The 17,368-nt window shown below is 38.3% G+C and overlaps 2 protein-coding genes across 3 annotated transcripts; both read right to left on the bottom strand.

Annotated features, from left to right (window-relative positions):
• Positions 1 to 3,405: 3,405 nt before the first annotated feature.
• b4galt4 (UDP-Gal:betaGlcNAc beta 1,4- galactosyltransferase, polypeptide 4) lies at positions 3,406 to 9,079 on the bottom strand. Of its 2 annotated transcripts, XM_077504388.1 has the most exons (8): positions 8,789 to 9,079; positions 8,615 to 8,723; positions 7,217 to 7,646; positions 6,424 to 6,656; positions 5,307 to 5,494; positions 5,038 to 5,160; positions 4,851 to 4,955; positions 3,406 to 4,771 (listed from the first exon to the last, which is right to left on the bottom strand). In XM_077504388.1, the coding sequence occupies exons 3-8, from the start codon at positions 7,476 to 7,478 to the stop codon at positions 4,642 to 4,644; spliced, it is 1,041 nt and encodes a 346-aa protein (XP_077360514.1). In that variant the 5' UTR covers positions 7,479 to 7,646; positions 8,615 to 8,723; positions 8,789 to 9,079; the 3' UTR covers positions 3,406 to 4,641. The 2 variants fall into 2 exon arrangements, with proteins under 2 accessions (XP_077360514.1, XP_077360513.1); XM_077504387.1 differs by having other exon boundaries at positions 8,615 to 9,079.
• Positions 9,080 to 10,882: 1,803 nt separating this feature from the next.
• On the bottom strand, positions 10,883 to 15,915 carry casr (calcium-sensing receptor). Its single transcript, XM_077504383.1, has 6 exons — positions 15,731 to 15,915; positions 14,366 to 14,672; positions 13,431 to 14,270; positions 13,130 to 13,360; positions 12,092 to 12,215; positions 10,883 to 12,018 (listed from the first exon to the last, which is right to left on the bottom strand). The coding sequence occupies exons 1-6, from the start codon at positions 15,913 to 15,915 to the stop codon at positions 10,883 to 10,885; spliced, it is 2,823 nt and encodes a 940-aa protein (XP_077360509.1).
• Between the last annotated feature and the right edge of the window lie 1,453 nt (positions 15,916 to 17,368).

The following is a 17,368-nucleotide window of genomic DNA, read 5'->3' as shown; positions in this document are numbered from 1 at the left end:
ACCATGTATATATAGTAAGGCGTTTTTTTTTGTTTTTTTTGTTTTTCAAACGACCATGTATAGTAAGGCGTTTTCTTTTCTTTTTTTTTTTTTAAACGACCATGTATACTAAGGCGTCTTTTTTTTTGTTTTTTGTTTTTCAAACGACCATGTATAGTAAGGCGTTTTTTTTTTTTTTTTTTTAACGACCATGTATACTAAGGCTTTTTTTTTTTTTTTTTCAAACGACCATGTATACTCAGGTGTTTTTTTTTTTTTTTTTTTTTTTTATTTTTTTTTTTTAAAACCGACCATGTATAGTCAGGCGCTTTTTTTTGTTTTTTTGCTTTTTCAAAGACCAGCTCAGTGGTCTAGTGGTAGAGTGTCCACCCTGAGACTAGGAGGTTGTGAGTTCAATCCCCCGGCCAGGTCACACCAAAAAAAAAAAGACAATCTATACTAAGGCATTTTTCTTTTCTTTTTTTTTTTTTTCAAACGACCATGTATACTAAGGCTTTTCTTTTTTTTTTTTCTTTTCAAACGACCATGTATAGTAAGGCGTTTTTTTTTGTTTTGTTTTTTTAAACGACCATGTATACTAAGGCGTCTTTTTTTTTGTTTTTTGTTTTTCAAACGACCATGTATAGTAAGGCGTTTTTTTTTTGTTTTTGTTTTTTTTTTTTAAAACGACCATGTATACTAAGGCTTTTTTTTTTTTTTTTTTTCAAACGACCATGTATACTAAGGCGTTTTTTTGTTTTTTTTTCAAACGACCATGTATAGTAAGGCGTTTTTTTTTTTTCAAACGACCATGTATACTAAGGCTTTTTTTTTTTTTCAAACGACCATGTATAGTAAGGCATTTTTTTTTTTTTTTTTTTTTTTTTTTTTTTTTTAAACGACCATGTATACTAAGGCGTTTTTGTTTGTTGTGTTTTTCAAACGACCATGTATACTCAGGTGTTTTTTTTATTTTTTATTTTTTAAACCGACCATGTATAGTCAGGCGCTTTTTTTTGTTTTTTTCAAACGACCATGTATACTCAGGTGTTTTTTTTTTTTTTTATTTATTTATTTATTTATTTTTTAAACCGACCATGTATAGTCAGGCGCTTTTTTTTGTTTTTTTGCTTTTTCAAAGACCAGCTCAGTGGTCTAGTGGTAGAGTGTCCACCCTGAGACTAGGAGGTTGTGAGTTCAATCCCCCGGCCAGGTCACACCAAAAAAAAAAAGACAATCTATACTAAGGCATTTTTCTTTTCTTTTTTTTTTTTTTCAAACGACCATGTATACTAAGGCTTTTCTTTTTTTTTTTTCTTTTCAAACGACCATGTATAGTAAGGCGTTTTTTTTTGTTTTGTTTTTTTAAACGACCATGTATACTAAGGCGTCTTTTTTTTTGTTTTTTGTTTTTCAAACGACCATGTATAGTAAGGCGTTTTTTTTTTGTTTTTGTTTTTTTTTTTTTAAACGACCATGTATACTAAGGCTTTTTTTTTTTTTTTTTTTCAAACGACCATGTATACTAAGGCGTTTTTTTGGTTTTTTTTCAAACGACCATGTATAGTAAGGCGTTTTTTTTTTTTCAAACGACCATGTATACTAAGGCTTTTTTTTTTTTTCAAACGACCATGTATAGTAAGGCATTTTTTTTTTTTTTTTTTTTTTTTTTTTTTTTTAAACGACCATGTATACTAAGGCGTTTTTGTTTGTTGTGTTTTTCAAACGACCATGGATAGTAAGGCGTTTTTTGTTTTTTTTGTTTTTCAAATGACCATGTATAGTATGCCGTTTTTTTTTGTTTTTTTTTAAACGACCATGTATAGTAGGGGTGTGAATTGCCTAGTACCTGACGATTCGATTCGTATCACGATTCACAGGTCACGATTCGATTCGATACCGATTAATCCCGATACGAATGGTCACGATTCGATACCGATTAATCCCGATACGAATTTATAAGTCGATTGTTGCGATTTTTTTCCATTCAAATTTAGAAAATACTATCAGTAAATTTGTACATGTACACTGTAAGATTTGTATGAATATATTTATCTAAAACTTGAGGCTTATAACCGTGAGCCACTGTACACAAACAGTTTGCAATCTGTTTCACATTTGAACAGCATTAAAATAAAAATATTAAGGCTTAATGTGCCGTTCATATAACATTCTTCCATGCTCAAGGTGTGAATCCTAAAAAAAAAAAAAAAAAAAAAAAAAAAAAAAAAAAAAAAAAAAAAAAAAAAAATCGATTTTTTTTTAAATGAATCGATTCGAGAATCGCGCGATGTAGTATCGCGATACATCGCCGAATCGATTTTTTTTAACACCCCTAATGTATAGTATGGCGTTTTTGTTTTTTTGTTTTTTTAAACGACCATGTATAGTATGGCGTTTTTTTTTTTTTTAAAAAACAACAAAAAAAACGACCATGTATGGTAAGGCATTTTTTTTGTTTCTTGTTTTTTTTTTTTTCAAACGACCATTTATAGTATGGCGTTTTGTTTTTGTTTTTTTTAAACCGACCATGTATCGTAAAGCTTTTTTTTTTTTTTTTTTAAACGACCAAGTATAGTCAAGCTTTCATTGTTTTTTAAACGACTATGTAGTAATTTTTTTTTTTTTTTTAAGGACCATGTATAGTAAGGCTTTTTTTTTAACAACCATGTATATTAAGCCTTTTTTTTTTTTAAACGACCATGTATAGTCAAGCTTTCATTGTTTTTTAAACGACTATGTAGTAAGTTTTTTTTTTTTTTTTTTTAAGGACCATGTATAGTAAGGCTTTTTTTTTAACAACCATGTATATTAAGCCTTTTTTTTTTTTTAAACGACCAAGTATAGTCAAGCTTTCATTGTTTTTTAAACGACTATGTAAGTGTTTTTGTTTTTTTTTAAGGACCATGTATAGTAAGGCTTTTTTTTTAACAACCATGTATATTAAGCCTTTTTTTTTTTTAAACGACCATGTATAGTTAAGCCTTTTTTTTTTTTTTTAAACGACCATGTCGTCAGGCTTTTTTTTTTTTTTTTTTTTTTAACAAGCACGTATAGTCAGCTATTTTTTTTAAAACGACCATGTATAGCAAATTTTTTTTTTTTTTTTTTAACGACCATGTATAGTAAGGCTTTTTTTTTTTCAAAACGACCATGTATACTAAGGCTTTTTTTTTTTTTATAGGAAGGCTTCTTTTAGAACGACCACGTATAGTAAGCCTTTTTTTTTTTAAACGACCATGTATAGTAAGGCTTTTTTTTAGAACAACCACGTAAAGTAAGCCTTATTTTTTTTTTAAACGTAAAGTACAGGAAATCTTGTTACTTCTGCCTCCCAGTGGCCAGATCTATACACTGCAATCAGTAGAATCATTTCAAGCTGAATTTGCAATAGAATATGACGGCACAAAAGATCACGTGACAATATGAAAATAATAGTTTATTAGACATTTTACCCCAGTCTTTTCCCAAGTCAAATACACAAATGACACTCAAAAAATGAATTGTGTTGTATATAATGAATCACATTCAAGAGAAAACATCTGTCGCAACATTGGTCTGTCAGGGTTGGCAATGTGTCTGAAATCATCAGAAAGTTCCATTCAAGTACTTTGCAACCAACTTAAGGGAACAAAGTTGTGATGGTCATGTGGACATAAAACGGAAATTGTAACACACATCCCTTAAAAAAATAAAATTGATACGTGCATCTCAAGTCTCATTACTAACCATCATGCAGTTTACTACTCATACTGTATAATGAGAGGTTATTGTTATTGTCATTGGTCACATTTAGACACTGTAAAGATAATATCGATCCACCACCCATTACATTTTCCTGCAGAGCAAGAACAGAAGGCCCTTTTTTTTCAAATAAAATATAATACTACACATTACAATTCAAATCTTTCAGTCTAATGAACATGGTAGCACAAATTTAACTTCTAGGAAAAGGCAGTCAAGGAATATCATTGACTATTTTTCATATGTTACCAAGATCATCTTTATGTGAGAGCCAGAGATTTATGGTCTCACACAAATACTATTATAAGGACACTTTGCCCCTTTTTAAAATTTTTTTTTGGAAACATCACTTATTACATCCTCCAAGTACATTTGTATTGCAAAAACAAATATTTCTTGAATAACAGTCAATGTTGTCCATTTCTAAGGGCACACCTCGAAGCTGAGTATGAAGTATTCTATAAATTACTGTATATGTAATCTAAAAGTAAACTATCAATACATTTTCATGAACACTATTAATGTTCTATTCAGTCTTGCAATCATATCAAGACTTTGTCTTTTGGCCAGCGAGCATTTCAGTCCAGTGTTCACTTTTTGCTACTCGAACCATTTAAGTTCAGCTAGACATTTGGTCACAGATATGTTGAGCAATGTGTACTTTAAAAGTATAATATGTAAATGAAATGTATAAAAGTGCAATCTAGTCAAAAAGAGAGAGAAAAAGAAATGAATGGAATCACATTCAGTACTTTTAACCTGGGCAAAACATGTATGTGCATTTGGCCACTCTTTGACTGCACACATTCCTTGTTTGACAAACGTGAAATGGATATTGCAGATTCCATCACATTTTATCTTGCGCTTCAGTTGCTTCAACTGCCTAACAGTGAGCAGAACTGATTGGAAACGTCAGTTCTACGGCTTCCCGATGTCGACGGTCACGTTGACGTAGAGTGTCGGCCTCTCCACTGATAATGTCTGATATTTGCAGCTGTTCAGTCCATCTTTTCTCCAAACTAGCGTTGTTCGTCTTAACAGCTTCATCCTGGATAGGGAGGCGGGGATAAATAAGTTCAGGAAAACTCGAAACTGTTGCCAGGACACGATCGTGACAAATGACCGACCTGTCTTTGTTGACCTCATTACCGCTGTCCCGTTTGTGGAACACCATCGTGTAGCGGGCGATGGCAGCTGGCGGCCGCACAATCTTCATTTTCTGTAGCTCCACCCTTACAGTACGCATGTAAAACATTAAGACGTGAACCAGTGTATATGTTCTAAACGCTTTCCAGAGCTGGTATTTTCTTTCACCTGATGCGTAGGTCGTCGTCTTCTCCACCCCAACCCCAGTAGGTGTTTGCAAATCCATTCACTTTACGGAATTGCTCTCTGCTCATGGCTGTGACTCCTCCAAAGTAGCCTTTGTAATGCAACCTGATGGAGGCAACACACACTGAGACTATGAGTAGCCTGTGCCAGACCATTTCCAATAATGTACGAATATCAGACCAGAGTTACGCAGGCATACAGGAAATGAAGTTTTTTTTTTTTTTTTTTTTTTTCTTCTTCCAGGAACTTACTTGTATCCGGTGGCATTCCGGCCAACGACCAGGTGTTTGGGTTGCCTATCACAGATGTAGAGATTGTGATCATTTTCAGGAACCAGATCCACATCGTGGAAAATGAAGCAGTCCCAACTGTAGTCTTTAAGCGCCTCCAAGTATCCAACGTTCAGTAATTTGGCACGGTTGAACGTGACATCACCAGCCTTTTGCAAGAGACAGTGAAATTAGAATACTACAGAAGAGGATCGGGCAAGTGAAGAAGAAAAAAAAGTTGGCGGGATTCACACTTTTAACTTTTATTCTGTGAATTCTCACTCATAATTCTGACTTAAAAAAAAAAAAAAAGTCAGAATTCTGACTGACTTTCTGAGAATTATGAGAATAGTCAGAATTTTCAAGATTCTCACTTTAAAGTCAGAATTCTTAGCTTTTTCTATGAATTCTGACTTTATTCTTGGAATTCACGCTTTAAAGTGGGAAATTAATTCTGACTTCATTCTCAGAATTCTCACTTCAAAGTGAGAAGTGTCAGAATTCTCATTTCAAAGTGACAATTCTGACTTCATTCTCAGCATTCTGAATATTCTCAGAGTTCTGAAAATTCTGACTATTGTCAGAATTCTCATTAATAAAGTCAGAATTCGGACTTTCTGAGAATAAAGTGAGAATTGTGACCACAGTCAGAATTTCCAAACTTCTCACTTGAAAGTCAGAGTTCTGACTTTATTCTGTCAATTTTGACTTTATCCTGTGAATTCTGACTTTAAAGTGAGAATTTTCAGAATTCTCATTTCACAGTAAGAACTTTAATTTTATTCTCAGAATTCCAAATAGTATCAGAGTTGTGAAAATAATGACTATTCTCAGAATTTTAACTTTAAAGAGAATTATGAAAATAAAGTCGGAGTTCTGATTTTCTGAGAATAAAGTGAGAATTCTGAGAAAAGTCACAATTTTCAAGACTCTCACTTTTAAGTCAGAATTCTGACTTTATTCTCAGAGTTCGGACTTTAAAGTGAAAATCATGCCCTTTTTTTCCCCCTTCTTCACTGGCCTGAATACTCTTCCATAGAACCCTATACACGCATGTTCATACTACACATACAGTACATTATGTCAGTGTTGACAGTACCTGTTGGATGACATAAACAGCATAGTGGAGCTGCTGCCTCTGCAGGAAGGGATGCAGGTGGTGCAGCAGGTAGAGGAGGTGTCGCTCTCGGTTGCGATGGGGAATGAGGATGGCCACGCTCTGTCTGGCCGCGCAGGACGAAGGCTGATACTGGCCTTCAGACACTCGCTTGTTCTCTTCCTCCACCTCCTTCAGTTTCAGAGCGGGCTCAAAGTTCAGCTTCACCGCTCCTTCTGCCGAATCACAATTTGCACCGCAAAGGGTGAACAATTCACAACGATATTTTGATAGAAATTACACTTGGGAGTGAGACGTCTCCATATTGTGCCTCAGCAAATCTTATGAAAGCTCAGTTTGTACGTTTTGCTTTTTATTTAACTTTTTAATCCACTTTATCCAAGTGAACGACCTGGCAGATCAATTTTAAACAATTCAAGAATAACAACAATAAACAATGAAACTCGTTAGTAAGGTTGAAGCAATAACATTACATTGTGATTGGCCTCAGTCTGACAAGCAAGCCTCCATCTTTGGATTGTTTTATTATATTTATTTTGTCACTTGTCAGGAACAGCTGACATATAGCAGTGCTACCTTTTACAAATATGGCTTACTGATGACTCTCTTTATAATATTTATTTAAGTCATCCACCCAGGGAGACTTCCAGAGTTTTAGGGCCCTGTTTTCATTAGGTACATCTGCACAGTATAATGAGATCCAACACTGCAGGTGATCTGTTACAAGAATCCTATGTTTGCAGAGACAATAAATTAAACGTGGGCGTTCACTCACGTAGCAGCGGCGACTCCTTAGGACATTCTCCCATTGGCGTTGGTGTAATTAAGCGAACCGCCTCCGATGTCCCCAAGTTTGCCACATCTTGCGTACTCTCCCCTTGAACGAGAGGCTGCGTTGCCGCCGAGGGGACCAAAGCAGATTTTACGCTGCCGCCGTAGAACATGGAAATCCACGCCAGTATGGAGAGCGAAAGAAGCAGCAGGAAAACGTACTTGACCCTGCGCAACATCTTGCACGCGGACGAACAAAAGGCCATGGCTGTGTGATGACGTTGTGACTTTGCTAGGTTAAAATGTGTTCTTCATGGCTACCACAGTCCGCCCATGACAGTGAAGCATTCCGCTGGTTTACAGGTTCCACCATGTGGTTCCATATTGGCGTTGACATACGTGGTTGTAGCCTGAAGATGATGAATCGATAGCAACTGTGAAAGAGAGATCAGATGTTAGTGCACAGAAGAATAGCACTAATATTGTACTTGATAAAAACATATAGTAATGACAAATGTTTCTTTAAATGTTATACCATCACAACCCAGATACTATTTGTGAGCGCCTCTGTTGCGTTTTGTAGTTTGTTAGCATTAAGCTAAAGTATTAACTACACCATGACAGATGTGATCTTCCAAAAAGTATCATGTTGCAGATGTTTGAATTGTCTGTACTGGCGTCCTGTCTATTATTCATCCAGTTTATATTCAGTTTGTCCTCATTATCTTGCCGTAAATTAAACTAAATGCTCACTAGACAATTAATTAGGTAAATTTGCATAAGATATCCAATCATTGATTATAGCCTCATAGGATCGCAGGCAAACAACCATTCACACTCATAGTAATACCTATGGACAAGTCTTCAATTAACGTTGCATGTATTTGAAACGTCAAAAGGAGTCAAAGTACATGCAGAATCGAAGAGAAGAAAATCTACAAAGGCCCAGATTCGAACTCAGAACTGTGGGGCCGACATGCTAGCCAAGACATCCAAATTGTTGCCCTAGAAATGTATTGTGTAGAAGATGGAATTTTTAGGTTTTGGTAATAAAACAAAACAAAACAAACAAACAAAAAATCAGGAAATGATGAACATGTGTTGGCCATATGAAATGACGTAATGTCTTAAGACAGTTTCATAATACCTAAACAAGAGGGAAAAAAGAAAAGAAAAATAGCCATAAAAAATCCCTTCACAAAAAACATTGTTGATCATACTATGTCCATGTTTATTATCGTTATCAATTAGTAACTTCATCCAAAATATGAATTTAAATTGAGTTTCCAGTTAATTAGTAAACAAATTGACAACTCATTAACAGTCACAACAGATTAACGTGCACAAACAAAATGTAGTTGAAAAATGCTGTATATATTTTTGCATTATCAGAAATACTTACTTTAAATGACCTAATGATGCTCGTTTCTCCCCAAAGTCATCTTCTTTTCGGGACAAGTCGAGCTCGCATTGGCTAGCTCCACGAGCATCCCATTATAGCACAGTGCCCGCTATAGTTACAAAACATTCCATTTGTAATCACGTCAAGAAAAGAGACACAAATACAAGTGGACACCTTTCACAAAGGCGACACGTCCTCCTCCACCCGGATTCTCTCCATGTTTGCACACAATCCACACGTCGTTATCTTCGTTGCTGATTGTTACCTCCTCAGTGGCTTCTCCCTACGTCAGCAGAAAAATGTGCACGCCTGTTGTAAAGGACAACCCGTGGAACATTACAACATCGCTTTACTATCAAAATATCTTTGATTTTTACAAGAGTTTTTGTTGCTACTTCCAAGGCTGTGGCATGTCACTCCCCAGTTTACTGCCATAAAGTCAATACAAATACATGCACTTCCGGCAGGGGCTTTCACAACATCCGGTTTTTACCGTGAAATTTCAGGACGAATTTTAAAATTAAATATCACATTCAATTTGACCGCCAAACTTTTAAATGCACATGTCCAAATGTTCCGTGCATGACAAAATTAACAATAGGTGTTGTTGTTTTTTTTTGGTTTCTTTTTGGGGGGGTTTAAAACCATGAATTGACCAATACAGATTCCTGCGGGGACAATAAATTTCTAAATAATAATACTTTTGAATATAATTGTATACCACATTTTATTTATGTTGTAAATATAGTGTACTGCACTAGTATATGTAGTTTGTACTGTGATTCTACATTAGATTGTCTGAAAATATTGATTACAGTCTTCCCTCGCTATAACGCGGTTCACTTTTCGCGGTCTCGCAGATTTTTTTTAAAGTGCAATTTTGCATATTTTTTTACAGTAATATACCCATTTTATAAAATTTATGAAGGTTTGAACATTGTCAATGTTTGAACAAGAGAGAAATGTGCGAACATGTAAATGCCTCAATGAGAAAAGTGTATAAATTGTGCGGTCGGGGATTTTAGAGCCTTAAAAAATGTATAAGAGTTGTAAAACATAAAGCTAACTACTTCGCAGATTTCATTTATTGCGGGTATTTTTTGGAACCTAACCCCAGCGGAAAACGAGGGAACACTGTAAATAGTAGCTACTTTCACATCTCCCTATAAAAAAAACTTTGCAAACAAAATTAAAGTCATCCTCAAGAATTGATCGACTCAGAATGGCAGAAGTTGTTTTATCAATATCATCATGGTATATAGTGGAGCATTTTATCAGCTACTCCATTGGTTATAATCTATTTGGTAATGCCTGAGTCAAACAGATATGTCTTTCAGTGTCATTTCACACTGCAGATCAGATGTGCACATCATGCTGGTCTCGGCTGGACATCCGTTTGTTGTTTGGTGGGTCTTTAGTTGTCCAGCTGCTTCTCAGTCTGTTTTCAATCCTGTCAGGGTCAACCCTGATCCTGAAAATCTCAGCGTGTCATCCTCAAATGTCCCTTGCCCTCATTAAAAAGAAAAAAAATAAACTTTCAAAAAGATTTCACAAAGCTGTCATCGTGTTAGGTTTTCAATAAAAACTTTCATTAAGGCTGCAGATAGGAATAGTGGAATAGCTTAATTTTATTGTAACAAAAAATGCTAAGGCAAAAAACAAAAAAAGCTTTGCGGGTCCTTCACAAATGCAAAGATGCAACATGTGAGACACATCTGCAAATTTGCTCTTGCCACACCCTTGTGATAAGCAAGCACAGAAAGTTGTCTAAAACTCAACAAATTCTCCATGGTCCATATTTACTGATTATGTGAAAAGTGGACAGCAATAGTTTGCATTCATTCTCAATAATCGCAACATCTCAAGAATGTTCAAGACCAAATATATACTTCTGTTCTCACAGAATTACTCACAGTTTCATTGTTGAATGTTGAATGTTGAACAGAGGGACGAGCTTCGTGCACTTTAATCTGGTAAAGACCCCCCCCAAGACCAAATCGAAGACAACATTTTCATCCATTGCCTTGATTGGTCAAAACCAACATGCAAAGATGCCGCATCGTCCAATCAGCTCAAAGTATTGTACAACAAGTGTCTCCTTTCCCGAATGAATCTGCCGAGTGAAGTTCCAGAGTGATAATGTGAACAACTCCTTTGATTGAATCACATTTATCAATCTGGCTTGTGAATTGAAGGCTGACATGGTTTTCGTTCCTTTTTAAAGCCCCCCCCCCCCCCAAAAAAAAGGTGCAACTTAAAGGTAGGCAATCACATTAAAGAACTCCTTCTCGACTCCTCAAAGCTCAACGACAACATGACTGTCCCGCTGCCAAAGCTCACTCTTGGCTTGTGCCTTCCAGAGGGTGTTTCACCACCGTCGCCGTTCGTCTTGAGGCTGATGGAGGACGACGGAGAGGAGGCAGATGATCCCCCGATACTGCCTGACTTTTTTCTGGACACCGTGCCCTGTTTGAGCGTGGCTTTGGCGGCCACTTTGAAGGCATGGGCTGCCGTGCTGCACCTGACTTCCTCTATGGTGTTCCTGGAAGATTTGAAGAGAATGATGTAGACCTTGTTGAAGAAAATACAGGCCAGCATCCCGAAGCTGGACGCCAGAATTGCGATGACTTCCACTGCTGAAACAAACTTGCCGTGAGTACTAAAGTAAGCGGGGATGAAGGAGATCCAGACAATGAAGAAAATGAGCATACTAAAAGTAATGAACTTGGCTTCGGTGAAGTTTTCTGGAAGTTTGCGGGATTTGAATGCAAAGAAGAAACAGATCGCCGCCAGGAGGCAAGTGTAGCCAATGAGAAATGCAAGAGCCATCTCGGAGCCCTCATTGCAGGTGATGAAAATAATCTCATCAATGTCATGGTTCATATAGCTGGAAGGGGGAGCGTTGTAGAGCCACACGACGCATATCATAACTTGGACAAACGTGAAAAGAAACACCAAAAGAAACTGCAGGTTTAATCCCCACCATTTTCGATGGAAACTAGTCGGGATCTTGGCCTCAAAGACCAAAAGGACTCTGTTGGTTTTGACGAGGATGCAAGAGACGCAAAGAACAAAACTGACACCGAAGGCTGGTTGGCGCAGACGACACATCCAATCGTGTGGCTGTCCGATGAAGATGAGTGAGCTGGAGAAACAGCAAATAAGTGAGAAGAGCAGCAAGTAAGACAATTCTCGGTTTGTGGCCTTCACGATGGGGGTGTTGCGGAATTTGACAAACACTCCCATTACAAAAGCTGTCAAGACAACACCCACTACTGCGCATATGGCCAAAGCTATCCCAAATGGTTCAGTCCAGGACAGAAACTCTATTTCCTTTAAAAAGCAGGAGGTGTGGTTCCCACTGGACCAGGAATTATTGGGACATTTGGTGCAAATACTGGCATCTGTGTGGACAATAAGATCAATCTTAGAACTGCAACTTTCCAAAAAATACACCAAAAACTGTTTTCAGCTCACCTTTGTGGTTGCTGTACTCTCCATCCGAGCACTCGGTGCATTCAAAGCAACAAGTAGGCATACTGTCTATGATGCCCTTTCTGGTGCCGGGTTCGCAGTCCTCGCTGCAGTTGGAGAACGGAACCTGACAGATTGGAAACCGACAGAAGTTGTGAAAGAGAGTGAGCAGAACTTACTGTAAACGAAAGGTCCCATCCTCAACAAAAGGTAATACATTTTCTTTACAGTACTGTTGATCCCAGGCTTCTCAAATCCTAGCCCCCGAGGGCCAGAAATCTGCCGGTTTTAGATGTGGAGATGACGTAAACATCTAAAACCTGCAGGACTGGTTTATCCTGTTTGCGGTCAGAAGTGACCATTGCCAAAGGACGGACTCTCAAATCCTAGCCCCCGAGGGCCAGAAATCTGCCGGTTTTAGACGTGAAGATGATGTAAACATCTAAAACCTGCATGACTGGTTTATCCTGTTTGCGGTCAGAAGTGGGCATTCCATCAATGACGGGTGCCCGGTTTGTTGACGATTGGTCAATGACGGGAAACTTTGAAAAATTGACGGACTAAGCATTGAAGTGGGTTTTCGTCCATCAATGTAATCATCAATAACCGGGTTAGTGCCAACAGACCTTCTCAGGTTTACATCAGGTATGTTAGACAGCTAAAGAGTCCTTTGGTGCACCATTTTATGTCAGACGATTTCCTTACTGCAGCCATGAAATTGACTGTTGATCCTAAAATAGCGGCTGTAATTTAGCAATGATGGAAGCCTGTTTAAAATAACGTTGACATATTGACGATTACAGTTTGGTTTGGCCTGGAATATTGATGGATGACGGAAGGGTGTTCCGACTGGTGACCATTGCCAAAGGACGGACACTCAAAAGTCCATTGACACACCCATCTCTGTTTAAAGTCATGGTGTTACTCTCTTTTCTATCACGTTATCCTGCCTACATACGCCTGACAAACCAGATCTGTAATTTCTGTTCCAGACTGAACATTTTTTTTTTTGACGACCCCAAACAAAACATTGCGATTTACCTCCAAACTGCATCCATTCCAGAGAATCTTTGTCTTGTCAATGACCAGCTTGCCTCCCCTCTTTGAATGAATGTGATAGTATCCGACCTCCTCAAAGACCACAGAACCATCTTCAGCAGATCTGTGCCAGTTGATTATCGTGTAGTTTGCTGCCACGTCGAAGTTCTCATCAAAATGCATCTTGCCTCCCACACTGTTGGTATATTTCAGATGTCGGAGCTGCTTTAATACCTGTGTAGCATAAATTTGTCTTGTCGTTAAATGTATTTGGCATCTTTGTTGAATAAGTGCAACAGTTTACCTGCCATGCCTCCATTTTCTTTATATCAGCACAGGAGTTGTTTGCAAAAAGTCCTTGTCCAGGTGTACAGGTTAGGATGTTCTGAAGGGCCTGTGCAATGGAGTAAACTGCGACATACACATTGTATGAGATACGAAGGTGAGTGTAGTCCAGGTATGGTGTCTCCACACTGGTGATGTCTTCCTCACCGGTGCACAAAGGCCTAAAACTTGTGCTACCGTTGTCACTTTCTTGAAGTCTCGGACTGTCTTTCAGATAACAGTTAAATGTCTCCTCCCAAAACTCCCTGACAAATTCATTGTGACTATCTTTCTTTGGTTGGACATGTTGCAGGAACTCTTTAAACTCGGGTATATGTCCCGCCTTTAAGGCAAAACCAACAGTGCCTGCCACCACATCGAGATATTCAGGTCTAGCGATGAGAGAGGAGCTTGCCCAAGCTTCACTGGCGATCCAAATTCGATCTGTGATGTTTCTTCGGACCATCTCTTTGATTAGAGGCTCCATATCAGGACCACTGGCGAACACCACGATGACTTTGGCACTAGAGTTTTCGATCCTGTCGGCCAGTCCTTGGATTTCGTGCTCCTCCATGTATTGGGAGATCAGTTCATTGAGATGAATGCAGATGTCTCTTTCCTCCATCTCTTTCTCAAACTTTTCTATACCGGGCCGCCCGTAGTCGTCATCAGAGGCCACAGCGATGACCCAGTTCCATTGGAAATACTCAATTACATCCGCCATTGCCGTAGCCTGGTACTCATCCGAAGGAATGGTACGCATGAAGGACTTGTACTGGTTCTTGTTACTTAGGAGACGACTGGACGAGGCATAGCTGATCTGAAACGTAACGTAAATTTATCAGATCAATAGATCGTTGTCCTACAGAGATCTAAATGTACAAATTTGTTTACAGTACACATACACAGATTTACCTGTGGAATATAAAACAGTCCCAATAAGTTTGCCACTGCTGTGGACACAGCAGATCCAGCAGCTCCTACGACTGCGATAGTCGACGGGATGTGGGCAGTGCAGTTGCAAAACTCATCCAAATTCAAGGAGTCGATCTTATTTTGGGCCACAAAGCTGAGAGTGGCTTCTAGTGCTTTTGATACTGTGTTGCATGTGTCAAAGATCCTGTAGCCCAACGTGATGTTGGGCAGTAGCGTACTGCTGTTGTTGATCTCCTCAATTGCAAAAATCATGGCTTGCAGCCAACGGAAACCACGGAAATTAAACCTGTAGGACATAACATACGGGAGATATGACAGTTTAGAAAACAGATGTCAACATACAGAAGAATATACACCTGTGGCAAATCCAGGTCCAGAAAGTAAAAATCCTGCCATAGTTTGGCTTTAGCCACAGGCGCTTTTGCTCAACTGGCAGGTGATGGAGCTCTTATCTGCCAGTTTTCAAACAGACTATCCATTCTGACCAATAGATACCACAACTGTAAAAACAGAATTCTTAATCATAGGTGGGAGAGCCAAGTCCAGAAAGTCAAAACCCTTTCTGGAGTTGGTCCAGAAAGTATCAAATCTGCCACAATTTGGCTTTAGCCAAAGGTGCTTTTACTCAATCGGCAGGTTGGAGCTCGTTTACCTGCAAATAGAGTAGAAGCACCTGTGGCTAAAGACTTTCTGGACCTGTATTTTCTACCTCTGACAAGGGATGTAATAAAAGTTCTGTTTTTACAAAGATGACCCATACTATCTGCAAACTTGGTATTATCTTTGTAAAGAAAGAATTCTGATAACACTCTCATAGTTGATCTCAGCTTGTTCGGGTGTACCGTATTTTCTGCACTATAAGGCGCACCTAAAAGCCTTCAATTTTTTGAGAAGCTGACCATGCGCCTTATAATCAGGTGCGCCTTATATATGGATCAATATTGAGCCGCAACAGGTCTCGCTGTCAAGACGCTATCGGTGACCCTGCACGATCAGTGCGCAGTGCGCATGCGCAGAAGAAGATCCCGCCATCTTGGATCGCTACCTAATACTAATACTTTAGCTCAGATAAATAATAAAACAGCTGTTTATTCATTTTGGGAGTGAATGGAGTTGTCAGAAAGCTGGATTGTAATCTATTAATAAAGTTTGACTGACCTATATGACTGTTTTGTTGACATTCCCTTTAGCGCAGCACCATCTAATGGATGCATAACGTAACCCCAGCCTCTACTGTAGCGCCTTATATATGGAAAAAGTTTTAAAATATGTCATTCATTGAAGGTGCGCCTTATAGTGCGGAAAATACGGTATTTAATATCGTTGTCTGTGTAAGTCGATCACCTGACACATTGTGTGGACTCAGGCCGTGCTGCCAGGTCTTGGTCTTTGGATGCAACCCCAAAATGAATGGGGAAGAGCCCCCCGAGCAAAATATCACCAGTCATCTGTGCTCGTTGATGAGGCCCATAGGTGGACATGACACAAGTGCATCCAAGGAGCAGGAGACAACGCACAACAAATCGCATCTTTTCTGTCGGGGGGGGATTCTTCTCTTTTCAGTGAAGACACTCGTTTTATCTCTGCTCACTTCGCCTCCCCGTGATGTTCATGTTCGCGCTGGTAGTATCTGAGTGGAGAAAGAAATAAGTGTTGACCCGAGAGAGGAGGAGAGGAGTCTCACTCTAATGAGCCTCCTTTCTGCAGCCTCATGCTGTGGCCAGTGAACCCAGTCATCATGGAGAACAGCCAAAAGCAGCCCGCCTGCATCTCGCTAATACCGTTGGAAAAATGCCGGGGCAGAGATGTGATAATGAAGTGACGGACCCACACACTCTTTGCAGGAATTCAAATTCTCACAACCACATTTTTGGTCATTGAGATTTTGTCACAAAGGCCAATTTTAAAACAACTTTGAAATAATGTGTGAATGTTACGCACACAAGGAATTTGTTTCCAACATTTGTAGAAATAGTCCAATGTGGTGTATTATATTATAACATCAGAATATAGTATTTCACTCAGAAAAGCAACCCAATAAAAACTGACCGAGAAACTCAAATCCTCAAATTGACACATTACATCAAATTTCCCATTAAAACTGTTTTAATACATAATCAACATGTAAAAAACAATGCAAGCACAAGATTAGTTGATTACAGACGTTTTGTAACATAGAGCATTGTTTATGGAATAAGTCGACTAACACTGAATTCTATAAAAACCACCAAAATATCCCAAAAGTGAACTTACCTCTAAATCTCTTTGTCAGTGTAATAAAATTCACTCAAATAAGTGCAGTAAGTCATTTAAAGGTGTTTAACCAAAATATCCTGAGTGTGCAATGAATTCAGTGGACAATTACTTTGTGAGCCTACTTTGTGGTCTTGATGAATGATTAACTGGGAGAAGGTTTGTCCATTTCCTACAGCTAATAAAGCCCACTCACCCTCCACTCCTCCTCACTTCACTTCATCTGCATACTATTTTCAAGATTTCAATAATAGTATTAAATAATAGATTGCAATTAGTTCCAACACAAATGATCTGTTTTGTATATAATTTTGCGCCCAATTCTAATTTGCATAATGCCATGATAATGAGAATCTGTAGAAGCTTTGGATTGCGCCATTAGTCTCCTCACAAAGTGTGCCTTCTGCTCCGATGACCCACTCCTCAATTTGTTGCTGAGCAGATGCCTCTTCTTAAAACAATTTCAGTTGACAACACTCAACTGACAGTGTGGGATCTTAGTTGTGTTTCTGGATTAGTTGTTGCTCTTTGACCATGTCAAAACTGAATATACTTGTAAAGGCAGACATTTTGATGTACGGTAGTTCTTTTATTTGGCTCCCAATAGAATGTGTAAGTGTTCCTAATGAAGTGTCCAATGACAGTCTGAACATTTCTGTCTTTTGGTATGTCACAATTTGAAGCTAAACTATCCCTTTAAAAACACAAAGGCAAGATTTGGAGGGAAAA

This window comes from Festucalex cinctus, chromosome 18, assembly GCF_051991245.1.
Source record: "Festucalex cinctus isolate MCC-2025b chromosome 18, RoL_Fcin_1.0, whole genome shotgun sequence".
Lineage (NCBI taxonomy): Eukaryota > Metazoa > Chordata > Actinopteri > Syngnathiformes > Syngnathidae > Festucalex > Festucalex cinctus.
This window is presented reverse-complemented; position numbering and strand designations above follow the sequence as displayed.